Consider the following 24328-nt stretch of genomic DNA (forward strand, 5'->3'; position numbering starts at 1 on the left):
CATCGATAGTTTCCTGATGACCTAATTCTGGGTCAGAAAGGAAAAAAAACCCAGTAATAACTGTTGTTATAGGACACTATTCCATCTTCTGAAGTCTCTGCATGTAACTGCATGAACTCTCATCTGTTGTCTTAAGGGGAAGCAGTTAATTACAATCCACAAGCTGCCACAGGCAAAGGCTGAGACATTAATCAGCTCAGCTGGGTACGGGGCTATAACTGCAGTTACAGTTCTGTGTAGCAGTGAAGGGTCTAAACCCAAGTGACTGCAAAGCAAAGACAGCCACAGGAGAGAAATACGGGGGAACAGCAAAACTCTCACCCTGCCGATCACCCTGCTCCTAAGAAGGGTTTGTTTTCCCTTTTACATTTTTCTTCGTTTGAAAAATTATCTCAGAATCACTAACAATATGTATTATTGTATTAATATATTATTCCATTTGCATTTCTACAATTAAATTGTTATTATTACCTAGTGCATTTCTCCTGGCTGGGTAGGCAGGACCTTGTCACCTGAACATTTCAGTTTTTTCTCAAAACTGGTTTTAGATAACCACAACACTTCCAGGCTCCTGTGGAAGGCTGACCTGCAGAACAACATTATTGAATAGCTCTTCTGAAGTAGCTATGGTGACTCCAGAATAAGGTAATTTCATTCCAGTATAATTGTTCAGCTTTGTGAAGAAAGCAATTACACTGGAATGAAGTGACTGAATCCAGAATGAAGCTTCCAGAAGGTAACTGGAAGAGTTTTCAGGGGTGGAGGGGACAGACGTTAAGCCTCCATATAAATATTAGTCTCCATGTAGACAACAGCTTGGGAATAGGAGTGTCCTGTGCTAGCCCACCCTTCATCTTGGCCAATGCACCTCATTCCTGAACTGCGGAATCACTGTTACTCAAGTCACTCACCCAAGGCACCACCCTCCCAAGCTACCTTGTCGTGTTGTGCAATACCCAGCTCTTGCTGTGTGTTCCTTCATCTCTGGATGAACTCTGCTCCTCTGGATTCCAGTAAGATAAGCAAAGACCCACATCTGAATAGGATGCATCTTTCCTAGAGAACTGTGATTGAATTACAAGTAGGATGTAAAGGAGATCATGAAAATACATTAAATGTTGGATTTAAAAACCCAGAACCCTGGGGCAAACAAAAGCCTCACCAGTGCTTCTGAAAACCCTACACGTAAGGTTTCCTACATCACATTTGCATTTATACAATTCAGCTGTTACCTATTAACTTCAAGTTAGCCTATTTTCAGCTAGTCATTTATCTTGTAAGTAAAGTATTAAAGAAAATGATGATCTTATGCAAGCCTTGAAGAAAGAAACCGGATTAAACTGTTTGGAGCTTCCCCTGATCATAGCAATGGTCCTTCCGGGACCACAACAGTTTCACTGATTTTTCAACACAAAAAGCATGTGTGGATTTGAGCATCAGTACCACATTGGCCTTGACCATTAGTAGTTTCTCGTTGATAGACATGAGGGATCTCCAGGCGCACACAGCCCTCAGCAGTATTCTGGCTTCCCTGGTCCAGAATGGAAAGGACCAATATTCTGAGACTGTCAGTAGCATACATGGTACGCTATCTTAAAGTGTCTGGGTTTTTAAAGGAAAATCATACTTGTGCTACTAAACCACAGGGTTTTTAAAAGCAAGGACTGCTAAATTTGTAATATTTTTAAGTTAACTTCAGCTATAGACACAGCTTTGAAAGCATCTGACTTTTATGATTCTCAATTACGCCAGCCATAAAGCCAAGTCACCTACTTATCTTCTGCAATGGCTTAGCCTTGCAGGCTGCAGGCTGCGAACGGGGACCCTCGCTGGCATCGGCCATGTGCTGACCCTGCGACACCAAGGCAGTCTCAGCGAGTGCTTAGATGAGACTTACATGGCGCTTTCACAGGTTGTGGACAAGCCATTTTCAGCAACTTTTGGTTTACAGACAAAGGATTCAAAATTCTAACAAAGTCAAATGAGCTAAGAACACTCTAAATATTTTCACAGTGATCCATTCTTAATAAAAAGGAGAAAGAGCTCTGATATAATCGAGTGCAAAAATCCTGTTTACAGGATCTTCATATAAAAAGCAACGAAATTAAGTAAGGCTGTATTACTTGCTACTGCTATCAATTAATGCAGCAACCACTTCCAGACATAATAATCACCATATGTGCACTGCGCTTTACCTCTGGGCTTATTAATTTCATACACAGGAGGTTAAAACTATTGATTGCATTAAAACATACTGCTGTGTTACAACAGAAATGCTCCCACTGCAACACGACATTGCACAAACTGGAATGATTCAAGTGACATAGGAACAGCCATCTGCACCCATCAGTGGATAACTTTCTAACAATCATTGCTCTGTCCCCTCTTAAACACACAAACACAACAGGAGAATGGCAGCAGTTAGCTCAGCTGCTTAGGGACAAAAATTATAGGGTCTTAAGATACTGATGTTGACCACTGCATAAATGTAAAACCACTAAGAGTACCTATCAATATCAATAAATTGATAAAACTAAAATGGCTTTTCTTTCTCACTGCCATCCACCCCACTGTGACTTTGCCCACGTCGAAGTGACTGCCAAACAGCGCTACCCTACAAACTTCAGAGCAGCCTGAAGTTTGGCGAGTTTCAAAAGAATATGCATGTGGATTTGGAAAAGTCCATTTGGTTTTTGAAGTTTGCTGAAAACTTGACATATACTGAAAGATCAGGACATTCACATAGCATCTAAAAACAGGCAGTGGCTGCACTGCCGTAAGACAACCGCGTTTCTAACTAGATGCAATATGTTCAGAAACAACTGCATCCTTTTTGCACTTGGGCTGTTTTGTTGTCATCCTAGCTGCATAATTAAAGCTGTATTTCTACTCAATGCTGGTTAAGCTTCTAGAAATTATATAACCTGCTTTAAAAAACCTCCCTGTAAACAACAAAGCACTGTTTATCTTTTTAATAAATCTTAACCTCACATTAAATAATTCTACTCTCCTAAAATAATATTTATAAAGACAATGGCAACAGTGATGCAAAGGAACAAATGTAAGAGGCGAAACTATCAAGTTGGCTGCATCGGTAGTACATTCATATAGCGTGAAAGTGTGTCAGCAATTGCCAGAAGCCTTTAAAAGTCAGAAGGAACCTGGCTTTTTTTCAGCAAAAGCAATAAAACCAAGTACCAAGCACAAAGAGTTAATGCATTCTTCCTACTTCTGAAAGCAGGAACGAACCTGATTTCGTCAGTGAGGTTTGGCAACGTGCGAAATCCTGTAACCAATTTCATTTCCTGATAAATGAACGGTCCACAGGGGAAAGTCAGCCAGAGGCTTTGGGAACTGTCGAGAGCTCAGACATGACCGAGAGGCTCCTGGAAGGAGCCAGACTGTCTCTTTGCTTATCACCGCCCAGCCAAACGGCACCATCCAAACGCCGGCGCTGCCAGACTCCATTTCGAGCTGGAGCTGCGGCGCAACGTGATAGTGCTTCATCAAGGCACGGGATCCCCTGAAAAAATAAACCAGCTCCAGCACACGTCTTGCGTTAGACTTTAAGCAACTGGGCTGAAAACACATGGTTGTATAAAACAGGCGTTGGGATGTAACTTGTAATGGTCTGCGTTGTTTATGTGTTTTAAAGCCAAGAGCTAGGAGTGACTTGGTATTCTGGAGTTTAGAATCTCCCCTCCGCCCTTCCAACAGGAAAAAGCCAAATACAGAAGGATAAATCATTTGTTATTGGATAGATTTTGGCATCAGTGAGACTGTGAAGGATGCGTTTTCAATAGGAGCTATAGGCTGCGTCACGTGGAAAGCTGAACATCGCTCTGTTCTCAACTATTCTCAGTTTTAAACTATAAATTGATTTTTTGAAAAGTTATCCTCATAAATGTAACCGATAGTCCTACTGAATGTTAACAGTAAATATCAGATCTAATTGCAAAATGACACAAGTGCCTCAACACCAGCTCAGCTGTGACTTTCTCATCTATCTAAATACCACCTCTTCATATAGACTTAACCTGACTGTTTGCTTTTATATTACTACAAATTGATTCACAACTCCAACATTTTTACAGGAAATTCAAGTAGCCTGACACACAGAGATGTGAACTTTTAAAAGTCTAAAGTTTGAGCTTGTAAAAAAAAAAATTGCAGTCTGATGACCCCTGAAGGGAAGATAAAAGGAAAAAAAAATAGCTTAAATAATAACTTCAGGCCCTTCATTACCAAAATCCTGGGTAACTTTTCAAGTGGCTTGCAGGCTTATAATAGCAACAACGTCTGCAATTGATTAGCTACCCCAGCACAGCCAGATGTCTCTGTGACGGGGAGAAAGTACTGTTGGTTCTAGAGTTTACTGGGAAGCAGAACATCATTTCACTGAAAAACAAAATTTCTAAAACAGAAGTTAGGGAAGCTAAAGAAATATTATGTTTGTTCTAAACCAAAGCGTCTGAAATCAGTTTTACTGCACTTTCTAGTTCTTTGGAACGCCTGGGACAAATTCTTTTCTTGCTCCCAAGGAAAATGCTGCTCGCTTAACTCAGTCTGCCCTTTACCACAACATCACTACTCACCGATTTGCTGGGACCTTTGACACCTTCTGCTCAAAGACTGTGACAAATACAAGCTAATAATATATTTTAAAAAAAAGACAGTTCTCTATGTTAACTATCTCTGCAGGATTGCAAACAAGGTACATGGCCTTGGAGGAATTGCAGAACACGACTCCAGACACACCAAGGTCTACATTTTGAGCAAACAAACATTATGAGCCCCATCCCCACTACTCCTTCCATGACTTTACTCATGTTATTTAATGCACACTTTAGGCCTCAAATGAGTAAAACAGTGAGAATACCCAAATGGGATACGAAAAGAACCAGCTACTCTTTCAAAGCATTGTGATACTCACGATACTGCTGCCTTTGAAAGTATCCTTGATACTTTTTGGGCTACTGCTATGCATTTACCAAATACTGCAATGACTCCACGCGCATCATTGCACAGTGAGCAAGAAACACTATAGGAGGGAAACAATTTCAACACAAGAGCTTGCAAAAGCTGAGTGGATTTCGTGTGGGTAGCCAAGACTCACTCCCAGTTCCTTCAAGCTGATCGTTCAGCAGTTAAATAGTGCTCTGCCTCTGACTCTGTGCTCCTTCAGCTGCTTCTCTCCACTTCAACCGAGTTGGCTGAAGCTCACAGACTCATCTCTGCTGCTCTGCTTGCCCACTGCACAGGAAGAAACACAAAGATCTCATGCCGTAAGATCCTTACCTGACTGCTGACCATCGTGGGCATGACTGCCCTGGAAAGGCAAGGACAGCCTTGCTCGGTAGCCCTCGGAACTACTGCAGACACAGGCGATGGGGCTGGTCTCCTTACATCTACAGTGATGCAATGCAAAAACCCAGTCCTATGCTGTCCTTAAAAGCACACAGGAGGGACAAAGCCAAGAAACACCTTCTCAGTTTTCTGAGCAATCAATGTGACTCCTAAAAAAGCCCAGTTGTGTGAGGGTCAACCAGGCTCAGTGCCGGGCCCTGCCCGTGGGTCACACCAGCCCCCCGCAGCGCTGCAGGCTTGGGCAGGGGGCTGGGAACTGCCTGGGGGGAAAGGGCCTGGGGGGGCTGGTCGGCAGCCGGCTGGGCATGAGCCCCCCGTGTGCCCAGGTGGCCCAGGAGGCCAGCAGCATCCTGGCTGGTGCCAGCAGTGCTGTGGCCAGCGGGAGCAGGGCAGTGCCCGTCCCCCTGCCCTCGGCACTGGGGAGGCCGCCCCTGGAATGGCGCGGTGGGCTCTGGGCCCCTCGCTCCCAGACAGAGCCTGAGGGGCTGGAGCGTGTCCAGAGCCGGGCAGGGGGCTGGGGAAGGGGCTGGGGGAGCTGGGGGGTCAGCCTGGAGAGGGGGGGCTGAGGGGAGACCTTCTGGCTCCCTGCAACCCCCTGAGAGGGGCTGGAGCCAGGGGGGTCGGGCTCTTCTCCCAGGGAACAGGCGACAGGACGAGAGGGAACGGCCTCACCTTGTGCCGGGGGAGGGTTGGGCTGGGAATGAGGGAAAATCCCCTCACGGAAAGGGTGGCCGAGGCTGGCACAGGCTGCCCGGGGGGCTGGCGGCACCCGCCCGGGGGGGATTTATAACACCTGTAGGTGTGGCGCTGGGGGCCATGGTTAGCGGTGGCCTTGGCAGTGCGGGTTAGCGGTTGGGCTTGGTGATCTCAAAGGTCTTTTCCAACCGAAATGATTCCACAATTCTATGAAAAGAGCAGCCAGGGAAATAAGGGAGAGGACAGAGGAAAGTGACGCATAGTCCATCTTTCCTCCTAATTAACACCAGCCACTATGAGCCACATCCTCACCACCACGGTAGATGCAAAGTCCTAGGCGCCTGCCCCGTGTCCTGCTTACATCACGCCTGGTGCATCTCATAAGCACGAAGCTATGGCTTGAAAACCTTAGGACTGTTATAGCCAACCACAAAACTCCCCAGTGAAAGCAGGATTTTTCCAATGGATCTCTGGAAGTGTTAGGATATAGCAATGTTTCAGTAACTAGGAAGAAAACAAGGTTGAAGTTCTCCCATTTATTCTTGATCTGTGAAGAAAAGCTTCACACAGTGCTCCCTCTAAGTTGAAAGCATGATTATTATTTTCTGCTCAAAGGGATTTTGGCTCCTTTATAGTAAGAAACTGACATTACATAAGAAACAGTCTAAAGATCACAGATTCAAGAGTTTGGTAATGCATATTTTCCTATGCTGATGCTGCAATGATTTTTATATTACTCTTCAATAGGGAGGTGTCAGAAAAGCATTAATATGTTTTTAACTGTGTGCCAGGCAGACAAGCAAAATAAAATAGTTTTTTTTCTTGTTCTAGTCAACAATGCCAAAAGTTAGTTTATTTTTCTCCACCCCCATGGAAGAATTTATAACCAATGAAGTAAACCAAAGTGAAAAAGCTGTTTTTCATTCCAAAATTGACTGACAGCTGCTATGTAAAAGCAAACCTAACTTGTTTGGGTTCTCAGGAGCATTCACGTTAGAAACATTAAGTTTCCTGGAGCCACTTGAGGGGTGTGGGGGGTGTCTTTTTTGGTCCCTTCCCCCTCCCCAGAATTCTAAAAACATAATTTAAAGAATGTGATACTGTGTAATTTTCACATTCAGAAGACAACTGGGGAAAGGTGGAGAGCACATCCCCTTTTCAAACAGTCTTGAGAGTAACAAATAAATATGGTATCACTTACAGTGTTCGCTAACTCTCCTGGGGAGTACCAAAGCGAAGTTGTGGATGCCATGGTACACACCACCGCTGTTAGACCTGGCAATATCCAAGCAGATACTATACTCATTTGTAACCAAGACCTTATGTGCAAAAGGACTTGTCTTACACCACACCAAAGAAACCCAAATCTTGACATGTATGACAGTCAAAATCCATGCAAACACTTACTGGAATGGTAACTGTATGAGGAGTTCTAGTTGGTATTTTACTTAAAAATATTAAAGCAAACTTTGAAAAGTAAATAAATACGCTTTGTGAGTGACTCACCAACACTACCAGACTATGCCAACATTTCAAATGTCTTGAGTCCCGCAATATGAAGCTCCATGGCTTGCAAGTTTCAAGGCAAACTGCATTTCAAAGGACTACAGTAAAACTTACTCCACTTCCCCTAAAGCTTCTAAGTTAAGTGATTTCTTCTATCTTAACTGAACGATGCTTCTGAAAATGAAGTGTCGTTAGCATTCAATCCAACTCAACAACTATATTTGCATTATAGGTAGCTGCAAACAAGACTCTCCAAAGACTGCTGAAATGCACTTTTATCCACGGAACAAAAGGAGTCACCAAATTCCAAAGACTTTGAATCTGCAGATGCCAAAGCTGATTTACTTTGGCCCTTGGCTTCCTCAGCCTTAAAAAATAAAGTAACCAGGCATACAAGCAGAAGTTTTTTGTCATCATGCTATATAGTCTAACTAGCTACTCAAGTCTACCTCCTACTAAGGATGCATTTCTGTGGATTATCATATTAATGTTTAAAAGTGACCACAGCAATTATTTCTGATCTATTTCTGCTACAGCCCCAAAGTTCTGGTTCCCTTCTGCGGCGACTGAGTTAAGAGCCTGACTGCTGCATTATTTTTCTTTCTGTAAGTTTTTGAAATGCACAGTCAAGAGTTCCCATATGATGCAGTATGTCAGCAAGTTCTAACTTTAAGCACTGTAACAGTCACAGTTTTTCTGTAATATTTTTCACATACTTTAGATCTTGCCTACACACAAGTTTGCACCGTTTAATTAAATAGACTTAAACGATATAAGCTCCTGCTTGGACATAATATAAAATAGTGTCATTCAATTTAGTTTCAACTCAGTCTCAGAATTTAAGGAACTGGGCTTATATTAATAGAAGAGCACCTGCAGAAGGGTTTGCCCTGGTTCAGACAGACAGGCAGGTTTATAATTCCATTTTAAGATTAGCCAGAGTCAGCTGAGTGCAGACATGTCTTTGACCGCCCGCTCACAGCTTCATGATGATAAGTTATTTTCTGACCACAAAGCCCATCAAAACTTACAAGATCATTTTTCCTGGAATTTTGATTACCGAAAATCATATTTCTCAAGGGATAGGGAGTATATTCTTCTCTACCTGAGGTTTATGAGAATCTGACCTCTGAAGCAAATGCCTTCAAAAGAAAAGTGAATTATTGTTCATCACTTACAGGTCAGCTCACGGAAGCAGGCAAGTTTGACATCTTAATTGAGGGTATAAATTGTCAGAAGGAAATACACAATCCATAAATACTACTATTCTTAGCATATGTTTGGCCTTTTGGAACGGCCCAAAAAGCACTTTGTTTAAAAGTTTCTTACACTTCTCTTACTAATCCGATCTTCTTCAGGTTAAGGGTTAACAGCAGCTGAGAGGCAGCGAAAGGAAGTCTGCATTATAGATGCCTGCCTAGCGTCAGACCTAAGGATGTATTAGACACAGCCAGCTTCCACTATAGGAAGATCTTTGACCCTTCAGCCAGAAAAACATAACTATCAGGAAGAATTTGAGTAATTTATTTTTTAAGGGCATTTTCTGTCTCTTGCTTAGTGCTATGCCCTAAAGCCCTGTAAAGGAGTTGCTGGTCTCTATAATTCCTCTGCCTCTACATCTTTACAGTGACATACAGAGTTAATTTGTGCAGTCTTCTACCTAAAACCACAGCAGTGAGGTACTGCTACAGCAGCAGAACAAATGCAAGAAAGCTGTACATAGCTTAAGAGTTACAGATCTGCCCCAAGGTTTAATTTAGATCATTAAACACCACTGGTCTGGATTCTGAAGCCAGCATCTTGCCATAGCCAAATAACAACCACTTGGGACTAAGGACATCAGTACTCTGGGAAAAAAACCCCACCATCATCAGGAGCAGTTGTAATGGAAGACGAGGCAATGGATGGTCTCTTGGGATCAACGTCACGTTAGGTAGGGTGCATACATCTAAAATGCCATCAGTTTCCTTCACAATCTTGGGTGCTGTGTGAGCGCTGCCCGTGTCCTGCCCCACCACACTGTTGAACGATGTCTCCTCCCTAGGAGGAGCATCTGCAGAAAGAGGGTAACCTTTCCAGAGAGAGCTCAGTAGCCAAACCAAGAGACTGTTTCAATTCCCTCAGCTTTGCAGACTTCACGTGCACTTTCTTTTATGGCTACACCTTCTTCCCAGAGTTGAAAGTACCTACACTTGACGTCCTCTGTTGAATTCACTGTCACCTCACTCAACAACCATGTCGTTTTTGTAACATTTTTGGTAGCTGAACTTTTGGTGTTGGCACTGCTTCCCCAGGAGCGGGGTGATGGACCAGGGACACAAAGCTGTCCTGGTCCGGCTGCCAGGTGGTATCTACCATCACTCTGAGGACAATTTACTCTTTTCCCCAGTGCTCTGGTGCCTCGGTGATTAGGGCTTTCAAGAAATGGAAGTTGAAGGAGTTGAAAGTACATCATTAGTAGAAGGGGAAACCTATGAGAAGTGCTTTTAACACCTAAAGTGAAACTTGTTCTGTCAAGAGACTGAAGGCTTTTACCTCTGCTCCTTTTACATATTCTGTGAAATTTTAATGCCCGTCAAACTCGAATGCACTTTAATAAATATTAAATTTTGCACCATACCAAAAAGGTGCAAGTTGATGGCATAATGGCACATCTGCAGAGCACATGAACACACAACTAAATACTCATTGACACAGGGAGGAAAGGAACAGGTGAAAAATAAAAGCAGCTCCGAGTATGTTCATGAAAATGAAACCTCTGCCTTAAGTGGCTTAGCTAATGGGACCCTTTCTTTTATAAAGCATTAAATGTGGCCTCCCAAGTGTGATCACTCCGTGAACCTAAATATCAGCTCCCAATCACTAGCTGGCATTCAAAACAAGTTTTCCCACTTACTGTAAAAGAGCAGTTATCTGCTGGCTAACTCTCCTTGAAATCCTGAGATAACTCTCAGACTCCAGACACAGTCCTACTTCTCTCACACTCCTAAACCTGAAAGTACAGATAGTTCACCAAAAGGAAGAAAGGCAGCCTGAGAACTTTAAAAAAATTAAAAAAAAGAATGAAGCCAATTTTCACCTATCACTATGATCTCTAAATTGCCTTTAATAAGCTCCTGCAATAAAACAGGGAGCCTGGATTGTGGGCTGCTTGTCTGCGAAGGAGACAGCTCTATCTCCATGCCGTGGCTTCTGCCTCCATCCCGGGCGTATGAACTTCATTTATCTTCTCCCACAGACCGAAGGAGAAATAACCAGCTCTTGATTTCAGCACCTGCCCTTTATCTCTCTGTCTATGCAGAAGTCTTCTAAAAGGCCAATTACTCAGCTTGGACTTTCCCAGCCTTCCACAGTACACGGCTAAAAAGCATACGCTTAAAATAATGTTAATTATATTGTCTCCAGTCAGATTGCTCTGGGAATAAAAAGAAAATACGAGTTAGATATCCCATTTCCCAATAATTATTTGCTAAGAAAACGGAGGGTAACTTTCCTAACACAGACACACACACACACAAATATGTATTTTTATGTATGTATACACACACACACATGACCTACTGCTAAGACACATGCTCACTGTGCACCCCATGTTGCTTCCCACAGTGAAAAGGAGCCCAGGGTGTGCTACAAAACTGATAAGCTCCATTATGCAGATTGGGATGGTGGCTTTAAGTGCTGTTATTTTCAGTTGATGTTTATTCATGTTTGAACTATGGTCTAAGCACCAGACTCAAGATCTGAATACACCTAACGCCTCTTGAATGCTCACTTCCTCGACAAAGGCCAAGATAAGCAACTTGAAACATTCACTATATTTATCTGTGCATAAATTAGGTATTTATACATAAGAAAAAAACCACACCAACATTGTTTGAGCTACGGGGAAGCAAGTGAGTAAAAGCGCTGCTTCAGTCCTCACTTTTCCAAATCATATCCTCTTTGTGTTTCACTCGCCTCCCTCAGAGCACTTCAGCTGAAGACAGCGATTTCTAGGAGGTAGGACTAGTATCTCTGCAGAGTCTCTTGTACTTCAGAGCACTTCAGTATGTTACAGCAAAATGCAAGGATGGCTCAAAAAATAATTAGCAATTAACTGCAAAGCCGATCTATAAATTCTCAGGATTAAACTCCACAGCTCTGCATGTTGTAATTACATGTAGGTCACGTCAACCCAGATGCAAAAGACCCATAACTCCTTCAGACATTGCCCAAGCTGGCCAGACACAAGCCACTTCTCTGAATTGGCTGTGCCCGAGCCAGCATGTGTTAGCAAAATGTCCCTTCAGCAGGCAAATCGAGTCGGTCTAGGCACCAGACAGCTTCCAGCTTGCAGCTGTGAGCTTAGCGATGGAGCAGCCACACGGAGCCTATTGTGCAGGCAAAGTGACGGCGGGCAGGGCTGCTCCCACCCATCCAGACATGCCCAGAGAGTGTCATTAAAGACATGTGGATTAAAGCTTTCTCCTTTATTTAGCTGCTGAAATTCCTCAGAGTTGCCAGAGTTATTGTGTAACTATATCTTTAGTCTGATCTTAATACAATTTTGTCAAGGTTTAGAATAGCTTCCCCTGAAAACCTCAGAGGCTGAAGTGGGAAGACTCCGGGAATTTACACGAGACTTCTAGGAGAGAGGTACAAGGACAGAGGGCACAAGACTCAAGGTCATTTCTACAGGAGGGAGCTGCGTGCTGCTCATCATTACTGCCTGCAGAGAAAGGACGTTATTTGCATTTACTAATTAATGCATGACATTACAGATACCAAGGTCAGTGGCACCAACTTTTCTCCACACAGGAGTAACCTGCTCTGGTGAAACTGCTGCTCAGCAAAAGGATTTTGAAAAAGCCCAGTAGGTATGAGCGGGCAGCGTAGAGGAATTACGTGCCAGACTATGTTCCCTTGGTAACACTGCCCCCAAACTCAAGCTTCAGAGGAAAGGTAAGCAACTCCAAGTCGCACTAGAACCATCACCAACATCCAAAGTTGCTTGGTGAGGACTTAAGGAGCTTGGCACTCGTCAAAAAAATTTGATCTGTTGAGTTAATTGGCAATATAAACACATCATTTTGAATGTTGTATATCATCAATGCAGAAAATTTCAACTTGATGAGATTTCACTCCAGAAACAACATTTCTTTAAACTGTGGCCCAACACGTAAGACAATCTGGCACACTATGTAACTGATAAAACCTTCATTTTTTTTGCAAGCAGCAAATTTATTTAGCGATGGCTCTGTGTCAAGAAGGAATCGCTGTAGCCTCTTAATGTACAAGCTTTTAATTATCTGCATGTAAGAATAAATTCTCATAGAAAAAGCAAAAGGTCCAGCCTTTCTCTGTATTCACAGCATCACAGAGTAGCAAGGACACAACCTGAAGGGCCGGATTTGGATCCAACAACTCCTCTGGTGTTACTTAGGCTATTCCTGGACCACAGCTCAGGACTCGCCAATCTCTCCCGAAGTAATTCGGTCTAACTAAATACGTGCCATCTCAGGGACACAGGGAACTGCAGGAAAGATACTAGTATATGCAGCCAGCTAGAAAATTCCCACTGGGTGTTTTAAAATTACCAGGATATAAATAAATTAAAAAGCCGTCACCAATGACCGTGTGTACTCTGTGTGCCTTATCAGATGGTATTTTCCTAAAACTGCCACAGAAGAAAAGGGTCTTGAAAAGACACTCTTGCTGTCTTACTATGGGAGTAGGAGCAAAAATGGTTCTGCAGAAAGCAGACAGGATTTAAAACACACTCAGCATAATGGAGAAGCAAAATTTGTTGCATGTTTGAAAACACACATAACTCCCATTTACTTACCTTGTTACACAGATTTCATTATTGCAGTATTTAAACATCACGCAGTCATTAATGGATTTTAGACTTACAAAACCTGTCAAGTTGGCAAATCCCTTATGAGACTTGAGAGATTCTCAGAAGGGAACAGAGGGGTCTGCTCAGGATTATACAGAAAGCTCGTCATCATGTTGACCGGACTTACAGGTCCTGAACTGATTTTTACTAGTTTGGTTAATTCTTAACTAAAGCCTGAGAAATCTATCTTTGCAGCATTTTATATAGACCCAGATGGAGGCGCAGAACACTAGAGAAAGAAGTAGTGAACAAAAAAGAAAATATCAAAGTTTGGTTACAGCTTAACTAAACAATGGATGGGGAGGTGAGACAGCACCTTCGAGACAGGATGAAGACAACCTCAGCCTCAGCAAATTTAAATTCCCCCACATGCTTCAATTTAATAACTACTCCAGAAAACTCACCCAAACATTTAGCACAAGTCAGGTATTTAAATTAAAACATTACCTATCGCAATCCACAATGTAATCCCTTACCAGTCACTATTGATAGGAGAAATATGTTTTGACGTTACAGATATAAAGGGTATGTATGTAATTAATTGGAACAGTACACTTTAATTGACAAGGTCTTGAGCACTTACTCTTAGCCTGTCTTTGGGCAAAGCAACAGCTCCTTGCTTGATGATTTCCAGAACTCGCTCCACTGACAGCTCAGCTCCAGCTTGCTCTAATCGGGAGCTGAAAAAGGTGATCACCTGGAATGAAAAAATAAGAGCACATCAATAAATAGAAGAGATCTTTGTATCAATTTACACACAGAACTGTCATCTTCTTTCCTTGGATCAATGTATCTGTACTTCTTAAAGAATAATCATGCTATTGCTTGTGTCGCAGTCAGGGAGATTTTGTTAATGTCAAATTAGCACAATTATCAGTATCCTCCTGCAGTCACTTTTAACAGATAGACGATTTTACATTTAACACACACAGCCAAACTGATAAATTTTCGTTTCCAAGTACTGTGCACTGACATATGCTTATATTTCTATCTGTTGGTACTTCTGCACGTCAGGACTTTTGAGACTTTCCAGTCTACTTTATATAGTTTGCACTAGAAATTTAATTTTCAAGCATCAAAGTAAAATCCTTACAGTCTCAATGACTCCTGGACATTGAGCTTTAAGACAACTATTACTATATCAACACAAAAACAAGAGTCTACATGACTTCCTGAGGGTTTTGTAGCATTCAAAGCCAAGGCAACTGATGGGGGGGTTGAGGAGGGGGAAGCCCACAGAGCTCTTCTCCCCAGATAAACAACCAAAAGTGCACTGTGTCCTTTCCCCATCGCAGATTCCAGGGCCAAGGACCTGTACATTCCCTCTCAATGCTATCATCCTCTCCACATCTCCCTCGCAAGGCCAAGCTGATTTTCACCATATCTCCCTCCTCACCCCCTTTTCTGTGACCCAGCTGATCCTTGTTAGCTAGAACACAGTTAGGTCAGGCTTTAACTTTTATCCCTCTCCAAGCTCAGTAGGTCACACCAGAAGCAAACATCCCACCAACAGCTCTCCATGTGGGACATCAGGAAACCTCCATTTCTATAGCTCCTTTCATCCAAAAAGAGCACACTTTGCAAATCCCATCCCTTATGCCAGAGGAACTCATCAGTCACGAAGGGGATCCAAACCTGAAAAGAACACAGAAAGGGTACAGGGCAAAACTTCAACACCTACTTAAGAGGACTCTGAAAGTACCCCAAGATGGTCAGAGCCACTTGGTAGAGCCTGTCTACATGTGAGCACCTGGCCACCGCTTGGCTGGAGCCATGCACAGCTCTCGCTCACCCCACACGCTGCTGGTAGGTTCCCCAACATCTCATAGGCTTCAGACACACTCTCTGCTGAAAAGCATTAATGTCCACTTGTATCTGAATCACAGCCTCCAGCACATCGAGTAATCTTTGTTAATTCTCCCAAGCAGAAGGGGAGAAAAGTGTATTATACTACAAAATCTCTGCTAAGCTCTCTTTGTTCTGGAGTGAGACACAGCTGGAGCCAGAAACCATTACCCTAATTATGCCTCCCAGCTCAGCTGCTGTTAATAAAACAAAGACAGCTGATGGTTTGATTACTGTGAGATTCAGATTTGTTGTTCCTCTCTTGTGAGCCCAGAAACCCTATCCCTTGTTTTGAGCAGGTAGATTTGCTGGACTGAGGAGCAATCTTCTCTAGAAACTGAAGCATCAAGTGAGTGAGACAGATGACAGTTGCTGGAAGTTGCTTTATAGGGTGGTTGTGGGGTTTTGGTGTTGTTGGTTTTTTGGATTTTTTTCTTGGCTCTGTTTTGTTTTAAACAACAGAAGTATGGAAATCAATGGAGAGAAAATTCAGGCTTAACCTTTTGTATTGTCCTTACAATTATCTCCGTACTTGAAAAGAAGGGAGAATTTCACTGCCTCTGGCAGATGCTGCAGGTAGGTTTGACATTCTTACAGATAAGGACCCGAGGTAGCGCTGTGATCTCTGATCTTTGAAAAAAACAGGAGTTGGAAGATGTGCTGATTTCATAAGCAAAGGAGCTGGAGGGAAGAACCAGAAATTACAGAAGAAAATGGCAAGAAACAGCTTGTGCAAAGAGTGTGAGGACCTTGGAGTGAGGCTGGCATGGTTTTGGCATACAGTCTGGGACAAATTGCTGGTAGAGGAGATACACAGCTCATAGAGGAAAGAGAAAGTTGCCCACAAACTTCAAAATTAAAAACCCATCCTCCTGCATTTCAGCACCCCTCTGTTGTCAGTAATCACTAGTGAAACCTCTCCTTGCCCAGGGCAGGCTCATGCAGAGAATCCAGCACACTAGTGCTGCCTTGTTAGCTCAAGTTCTGCTAAACCACAGTAAAAGCAAAATTTAATATTCAGCTTTTAATCAAAAGGATAAAATACTACCATAATGCATACACATAAAAAATTGAATGAGGCTCACAGATACTACCTGAATTCTGGCATTTCTTATTTTTCAAAGTCAAAGCCTCTAATCTTAACATGTTTTTAAAAGACACTTAGTTTTTGTGGTAAAAGTACTAATCTTGGTTGAGTTACATTTCACAAAGAACAAAAGTGAGATAGGCTTCCAGGATCTTCAGGCTATGTCAGCATTTCACAGAACTTTGAATGGCTATTTTTGGTATGCAGTTGACTGAAATTAAAAATATCTACTTTAATAGTAATACTTATCTCTAAGAGTTACTTGTCTTACTACTTCAGACAATATAGAATTGGAGTAATTCTCCTTTTAACCCTGACAGTGCAGTACCCCAATGCATACCCCAATGAAATACGAAAAAAGGGGGTGGGGGAAGAAAACACAGAAAAAAAGCCAAGATATACAGAGAAGATGCTAAAGGAGGTATTTGCTTATTACCATTAGATCAGTAATAAAACCAAAAAAGCATCCAGCATTCCATCCCTACTGCCCAAGCTCCCACCTCCTCTGTAGCAGAAGCTCTAGCACTTCACCTAGTAATCTGCACAGATATAAAAATATAAAAGCTTAACGTAATATTAAGGAAGAGTAGCCGTTTCCTTTGCAAGAGCTTTAATTATCTTCCATACATAAGTAACAGAAATAAAATAATTTAAAATAATTATGAAAATTAACAGATTTCAACTCCTTGTGCACTTAAAAAGAAAATAAACCAGAAAAAGCAAACTGGGTGGATAATATTAAATGAGTTTCAAGTTTTAGCACATGCTTTAAAACCCAATGCTGAGCATATTACTGTAACGTATAGAAAAAAGCAGATCTCTGGGCAAAGGAACTAGGCTGAGCGATGGTGTCAATTTTTTTAGATTCTCAGAATTATTTTTCTCATTAATTATTTGGACACTTGGTCTAAGAAAACATAAAATGACCGCAAAGACTGCTTAAGAAGAAGAAGAAAAACAAGAAACTTAATGAGTCACTGTGAATTACTCGGAATTACTGTGAATTACTTGGAAATATCCAAGTCATGCTGGGTGCTGAAAGGCCCTCTCCATGCAAGGAACGTAACCGGTTTTAAAAAGCTCTCTCTCCAATCTGGCCTCCATATTAACAGAGATTAAAAGGCACATCTAATCCTGGATTAGACAACCCCTCATCAGAATATCTTATCAGTGTCCAGCTAAAATGGTGTACCTACAGCGCCTTGCCCCGCGCAGAGCCTAATTCCAGTTGTGCAAGCTACCAGCCGTGTGGTGTGATGGGCACACAGCGACATGGCTCGGTCACCCTCGGCGCAAGGATTTCCAGGCTTTGTATTAATGCACCATTAACATACTCAAGATCTCGAAACAAAAACTTTTCTGTAGCGATTTCCAAAATCAGTTTTCATAAAGCTTTTCCATTTAAGAAGTCAATTTTCCCTGACAGACTCATTTTTAGTCCTTTCGTTTTCTAAACTATACATTTACAAAATATTTACAAAATATTTCCAGAGATTAAAAAAGCTACATGAAAGCTAGAATGATTTCAAAGCAACATTTCAGGTCTTGGAGATTTTTTTTTAAGATTAGGATGGAATAACCACAATGTCTATTATTTCACCTGTATATTGCTTTCAATAGGGCTGAAAGAAATAAATATTTCTATTTACTAGAGCATGCACCAAGCAGCGGAGCTATCAAGGGCAAGGTGTTTTCCTCACTTGGAATCTCTCAGCGGATGCTGAAGTGCTGTGAGGCCCCAGCCCATTCTCAGGCAGTGCCATTGCCTATCTAATACCATCTCCTCCCCTTCTCCTCCAGCTAAAAATAACAGTGCGATTCACTGCTGCCTCCTCTGCCCACAACAATCAACGTTAACTCTGCGAAAGATAAAAAAAAAAATAACTTGGCACCAAATGAAAAAGCTCCGATTCTTGTTTTGTCTTCCTTTTTTTTTTTTCCTCTCCTTCGGAAAGTGGTGAAAAGGGAAAGATGCATGTTTGACATTGGCTATTTTACATTTCCAGCTGTGTTCACCACTGGGAGAGTAACGGGCTGTATTGATGGCACACTGAAAGGAGAAGAAAATGAGAAAACAAACCTCTTGTCTTAAAGTACCGCAGGATGAGCACTTCAGCTAAGTAGCTTCCTTAGAAAAACATAAATCACAGCTATGTTCAGTAGCTGATAGTCATACCCTCTGTCCTGGAGAAAAAAATGAGGCAAAGCCAACCACTGCTGATTAAAGAAGAAAACAAACAGCTTCAGGTGATTAAACAGCAGGAGAAACACAAAAGGTTTATCAGCAATCTTGAAGTACTGAAGTTTCTCAGATTCATCTTGAAACTAGGAGCACATTCAAAGACACATAAACTTTTCAAGGTACTCTGCTCCTTGTACCTCCCCACTCCTAGCAAAGAAAGTGGGTAGGAGTGGGTAGGAAAAAAACTGGAAAAAGAAAAAAAAAAAAATCAAAGTGTTTAGTCAGGCTGTAGTCATCAGCAGGATCAAGATTTTTCTATGGGCGTTTTAAGTAAACCCATGAAAGGTTAGTTCTGAGGTCCACTGCAAGTCCTGCAGGGTCTTGAAATAGGAGTTCCTCTGCCGGAGCCACGCCAACTCAACTGATCTGAAAATCTAGCAGGGAAATGTCTTTGGAGAATTAAATTCCTAGTAGGAAATTGCATCAATTGAATCCTTTGCATCACTCAAACACTGCTGCCAACAAGATTTCTGTCAGACTATTTTGCAAACAAAATTCTAGAAGCTACTAGTTAAGCCTGTTCAACCCCACAATATCTATCACTAGCTCACAGAAAATATGAAAGTAATGAAAGCCAATGAGTTCTCATGATGACCATAAACCAAACTCATTTTTAGGAATTACTAGCAAGGAGTCTTCAGCAAACTCCAGACACATCTGAGGTTGCTGACCAAATTATAGACCACCTCTGAAACAGAGGCATATAGATAGTTCACAGCTGAAATATTTCTGCAGGAGGCCAGAACAGGAACCATAGCATTCCTCTTTGTTCACCATCCAGAGGAAGAATATCCCATTTAGCTAAACAAGATGCACAATATCCTATTAAGATGACTTTCTAAAATGAAAAGTAAATTAATAGGAAACAGAAGGTATTTTGATTTCAGTTTCTTCTGTACAGCATTAACTGTTCCCATATGTTCCCAATCAGCTGGCAATGGTGATTTTTAGCTTATTTATACAATCTCAGAGACAAATAAGCAGTTTTTAATAATAAAAAAAATGTTCCATACACTCATGACCCTTAAACATTCACCTATTTTTGCCTCAACAGTGAAGCACACAGAAGCTACATGCTGTCTCTGGAGTAAATTCAACGGTCCAAAGGCTGATGCAAAGTCCATAGTCATGGTGACCGAGTCAGTACCGCGGTTAACCTGGGCAATCTGAGCAGCTGGTGGAGCTGCAGAGCCATCCCCACGTTCACAAGTGCCTACAGACACGTTCTGCTCTGTCCCCTGCACCAGCGTCATCCTGCCAAACGTCTGCTATCCAGAGGCCACCAGCACTGAAGTCCCTGGAAACCTACCACGGAGCTTCGTTATTATTAACATTAGAAAGTCTTTCTTGATGACCTGTGAATCCACAAGTATGTGGAAAAGGTTATTCCCTTTCCTTCCACGGCAGTGTTTTTATTTGAAAAATAGCACATCACCTTTAGCCTTCCTTTGGCTAACCAGCACCCATTCTATCTGCCCTTAGAGGTCCTGCTTTCCACACCTCTTGTTTCTCCCTAGAATTTCTTCCACGATGCCAGCTGAACGTGAGCCCCCCGTGTGCCCAGGCGGCCCAGGAGGCCAGCAGCACCCTGGCTGGTGCCAGCAGTGCTGTGGCCAGCGGGAGCAGGGCAGTGCCCGTCCCCCTGCCCTCGGCACTGGGGAGGCCGCCCCTGGAATGGCGCGGTGGGCTCTGGGCCCCTCGCTCCCAGACACAGCCTGAGGGGCTGGAGCGTGTCCAGAGCCGGGCAGGGGGCTGGGGAAGGGGCTGGGGCACAAGTGCTGTGGGGAGCGGCTGGGGGAGCTGGGGGGTCAGCCTGGAGAGGGGGGGCTGAGGGGAGACCTTCTGGCTCCCTGCAACCCCCTGAGAGGGGCTGGAGCCAGGGGGGGTCGGGCTCTTCTCCCAGGGAACAGGCGACAGGACGAGAGGGAACGGCCTCACCTTGTGCCGGGGGAGGGTTGGGCTGGGAATGAGGGAAAATCCCCTCACGGAAAGGGTGGCCGAGGCTGGCACAGGCTGCCCGGGGGGCTGGCGGCACCCGCCCTGGGGGGATTTATAACACCTGTAGGTGTGGCGCTGGGGGCCATGGTTAGCGGTGGCCTTGGCAGTGCGGGTTAGCGGTTGGGCTTGGTGATTTTAAAGGTCTTTTCCAACCTAAACGATTGCACAACTCTAAACGCAGAGTAACCCAGCTGCTTCTAGCATGAGTAGGCTTAGAGGACACCTCTGGGCTATTCTCCCTTTGCTTAACCATGCAGCACTGCAGCAGATGCCTCTTCCTCTTTGCACTATCAGCTACTCATTATTACCTTCTCAGTATGCTTTCCAACTAATTTTCCATCCAATTTTCAGTATTTTCATCTTTTCCATGCTTTCTGTTTGGTTTAGGAGAACATTATGTGCCACAGAGTAAAACCAGTCAGTATTAAAGTCAAGGTGTGTCATATCAATTGTATACATTCTTGACTAGGCAACCTGGCAACTGTTCTGGTGTTCAAAACTCACCACAGATTGCACATATTCTGTATTTTGGTGACATTTTTTAGATATAGAACATTACCATGCTGTCTTTTAGTATTTCCATATGAAATACAAATCTGGACTGCAGTTTAAGATCTGAGAATCTTACACCCAGTGTAAGGAGGATTTTGCTGAAGCACGAGGGATGTCAGAGTGACCCGGAGCCTAGCACACACCTCCTGCTCATGTGGACCTCTAGTGGCATCTGATGACGGAGATCACACACATGCTTCCACTGTAGCGTGGGTGGAAATGATCCAAACGGACTCTGCTGTGCAATGACCAGAGAGAGTACCAACGCAGGGAGAGTCAGGATGTAGCACAGCCCCTGCAGACATGCTCTGAGGGCTTGGGAAAGGTAATGTCTCTTCCCCACCCTTCCATTACTAAAAGCTGCAACATTTACCACTTATACCTATGATTTAAATGCTTTGGGCCACCAAACTACATTGAGCACAGCAGCCTGAAACACAGTAGAGCTCCCTGACACATGGGAATTTGGTGGATCCAGCCTTGGTAACATGAAAAGCCTGGTCTGCTCGTGATTCTGCCTCTGAGAACAGGCTGGGAGGGATGCTGAAATAAGCATATAAAAGCAGATCAGGATTAGGGATGTCCTCCCCATGAATATGAACTTCCAGCTTCTGGCAACACACAGTTTAGGAATAAGCCTGAGTGAAGTTTGGGAGCCAGAAACCCATTCTGCATCTTCTCAGATACTGGCCACATGGTCCAAGACAACCTCTCCTACGTGTACAATCAAACTAACATGATTTGCCACTTTTTCAAGAGATAGGAAGGCCAGTTAGAACGTTTTGGCTGTAGTACACAAGACAAAGACTGGTTCTGTACAGGATGGTAGTGCTGCCGATACCGTGTACGAAGTGAAGGACGTGACAGGGTAGAAGAGGAGTCAGCTGAATCTAATCTTTTATTCAGATCTGCAAGCCTGACAGCTCTCACCACTTGCCAGCTGGTGACAGGTACATTAAAAAAAAAAAATATCGTTTTTTGACATCCTCGCTTCTCTAACAAAGGAGCTATTTAAAAACTCAGCATGCTCCCTTGGAAAGCTTTAAATAGTTTCTGAATGTAACTGGCATTACGCTGTAACCCAATATTAAATAGTTTTGGGGAGGAATTTTTTAAGTTGTTGAGGAAAACCTACATTTAAGCGTTACAAAGGAAAGGACATACTGCTATCTGTGGGCGGCACAGGGCTGTCATGCAGAACGATCTGGCCACCACTAGTTTTCCTGGATCTGGATGAGTAACCAGAGAAAGTCTCTGTCTCAATCAGGAATGAAGATGAGTGTTATCTTCACTGCATCGTATCCTCTCTTTATACAACTCGAAGACATCTTGTCCTAATCATCCAGGCAGTATCATGCTGGCTGTAGTCTGCAGCTGCTAAAAGTCTGGGGAGTTTTGAGCATCAAATCCTCTGCTCTCCAAGCTCTTGCATGACCAGAAAACGTGAGATGAGAACAGAAGAGGAAGGGATAGGTACAGAGCAGGATTTCAGTTTGACATTTGAAACTACTTTCCTTTGTGGATCATCAGAAATCTGTCAATCTCCTGTAATATTTTAAAATAAAAGCAGATCAAGACAGAACCTCAGCATAATTTTATTCATGGCAGCAAGTCAGCCTCCCCTTCCAGTATTTTGCATCCAGTGGTCATAGCATGACTTCAAGCATCACTGAGCTCTGCAAATATGGACTGGACAACAGAGAAATGTTCTTGCACTTAAACCTGTTATTTTCTGGTAGAAATCATTACTCAGGTTCTCAATATGAACATTAAAGCCACTATCAGATCCAACGGTAATTCATTAAAGAACTAACTGCTTTCCAAAGTCAAACTGCATGGACAGCCATGCCAGTAACTGCTTCCGATCCACAGCTATTTTATTTTGTTTTTATCCAAAATGTTTACTTACCCAAAGGGACTGCTGTGGAGCAACACTTTGCAGGTGAAAACAACACACATTCAGGATAGCCCAAGGAATAAGGCAGCTGGATGCTAGCTTTTAGCGAATTAAAAAAATAATCCCTGTCATCATTAATAGGCTGGTGATGGGAGTAAAAGGAAAAAAACAAAGATCGGTTGATGATGAAAATCTGCTTTTTCTCTGCCAAAAGACAGGCTTCTAAAACGGGGCAGTTAAGACAAGCTGATGCTGTCCTTCCTTGAGGGAGTGAAAGATGTGTCACAGTTTGGGAATTCCTTACTAGAAGCATCCCAAATCCCCCTGGCTCTGCCAAGTTAAAGACACTGCCCAGAAGAAGTCACAGTAGAGATCCAGAAAATGGAGAAGAAAACCTCCATTTTAAAACTTTCTACAATAAACTGATAGAGATGATGAATATTTTCCACCTCTCAAAAGGATAAAGAGATCAAATAACAACATGTAAGCATCCTTTAAATAATGCATCACTCACCAGATCTATATTTTGCATTACATCCTGGAAGGAAGGGTGAGTTCGAAACTGCTCAAAGAGATCCCGCTTGTAAAGCAGCGCGTATACCAGGTTTGGGTTGTGATGCAGAGAATTTGTCAGGCAGGAGTTAATGATCTCCAGCATCATTCGGATCACTTCCTCGATCACATTCAGGTCTTGCGCCTTTAGGAAAGGAACAAAAGGTTAGTGTGCCCTTTTCCATTGTAAAATATTAGGTAATAAAGACAGCGCATGGGTAATTATTACTAACGGAGCTGTTAGCTGGTTAACATCTCAACGGAGAGCCAATCTGGCATGCCTGTATCTGGAAAGAGATCTGTTTTCTCCTGTAACAACCAAAATTTTAACTGAAATGCGTTGCACTCTAGTATTCAGCCTCATAGCTTGATTCTCTCAACAGGAGCCATCTTCTGCCAAAAAGCATTAACATGTTGTAATCAGTCAAATTCACTAAGTGTTACATGAACTTATCATAAGAAGGGTTGAAAAAAAAAGACTAAGTAAAAGCACTTCAGCATACATTTAATTTAATACATTTTCTATTGAGCCCCTTCTTGGGGAGGTGGAATAGGGAGAAGAAGAAAGGGAAAAAAAATAATCAGAAAAATAAGAAGTGGCTGGTGAAAGAGAAAATCAAAGACAGGAGAAGGAAAACTGACTGGATCAAAACCCACAGCACCTTGAACATCTGCCACTGCTCGCCACACTTCGTCCCTGGCCTTTTC

At 42.8% G+C, this 24328-nt stretch overlaps 1 protein-coding gene across 4 annotated transcripts in view; it reads right to left on the reverse strand.

Moving 5' to 3' along the window:
• The window catches only part of DYM (dymeclin), a 220029-nt gene that overhangs the window by 17966 nt on the left and 177735 nt on the right, over positions 1-24328 (reverse strand). For all 4 annotated transcript variants that reach the window (XM_040579681.1, XM_040579683.1, XM_040579680.1 and 1 more), the window contains 2 exons: positions 23583-23765; positions 14031-14144 (listed from right to left, as the gene is read on the reverse strand). In XM_040579681.1, the coding sequence (XP_040435615.1) occupies positions 14031-14144; positions 23583-23765 (297 nt within the window). The remainder of the gene's footprint in view (positions 1-14030; positions 14145-23582; positions 23766-24328) is intronic.

This window comes from Falco naumanni, chromosome Z (assembly GCF_017639655.2).
Source record: "Falco naumanni isolate bFalNau1 chromosome Z, bFalNau1.pat, whole genome shotgun sequence".
In the NCBI taxonomy this organism is placed as follows: Eukaryota; Metazoa; Chordata; class Aves; order Falconiformes; family Falconidae; genus Falco; species Falco naumanni.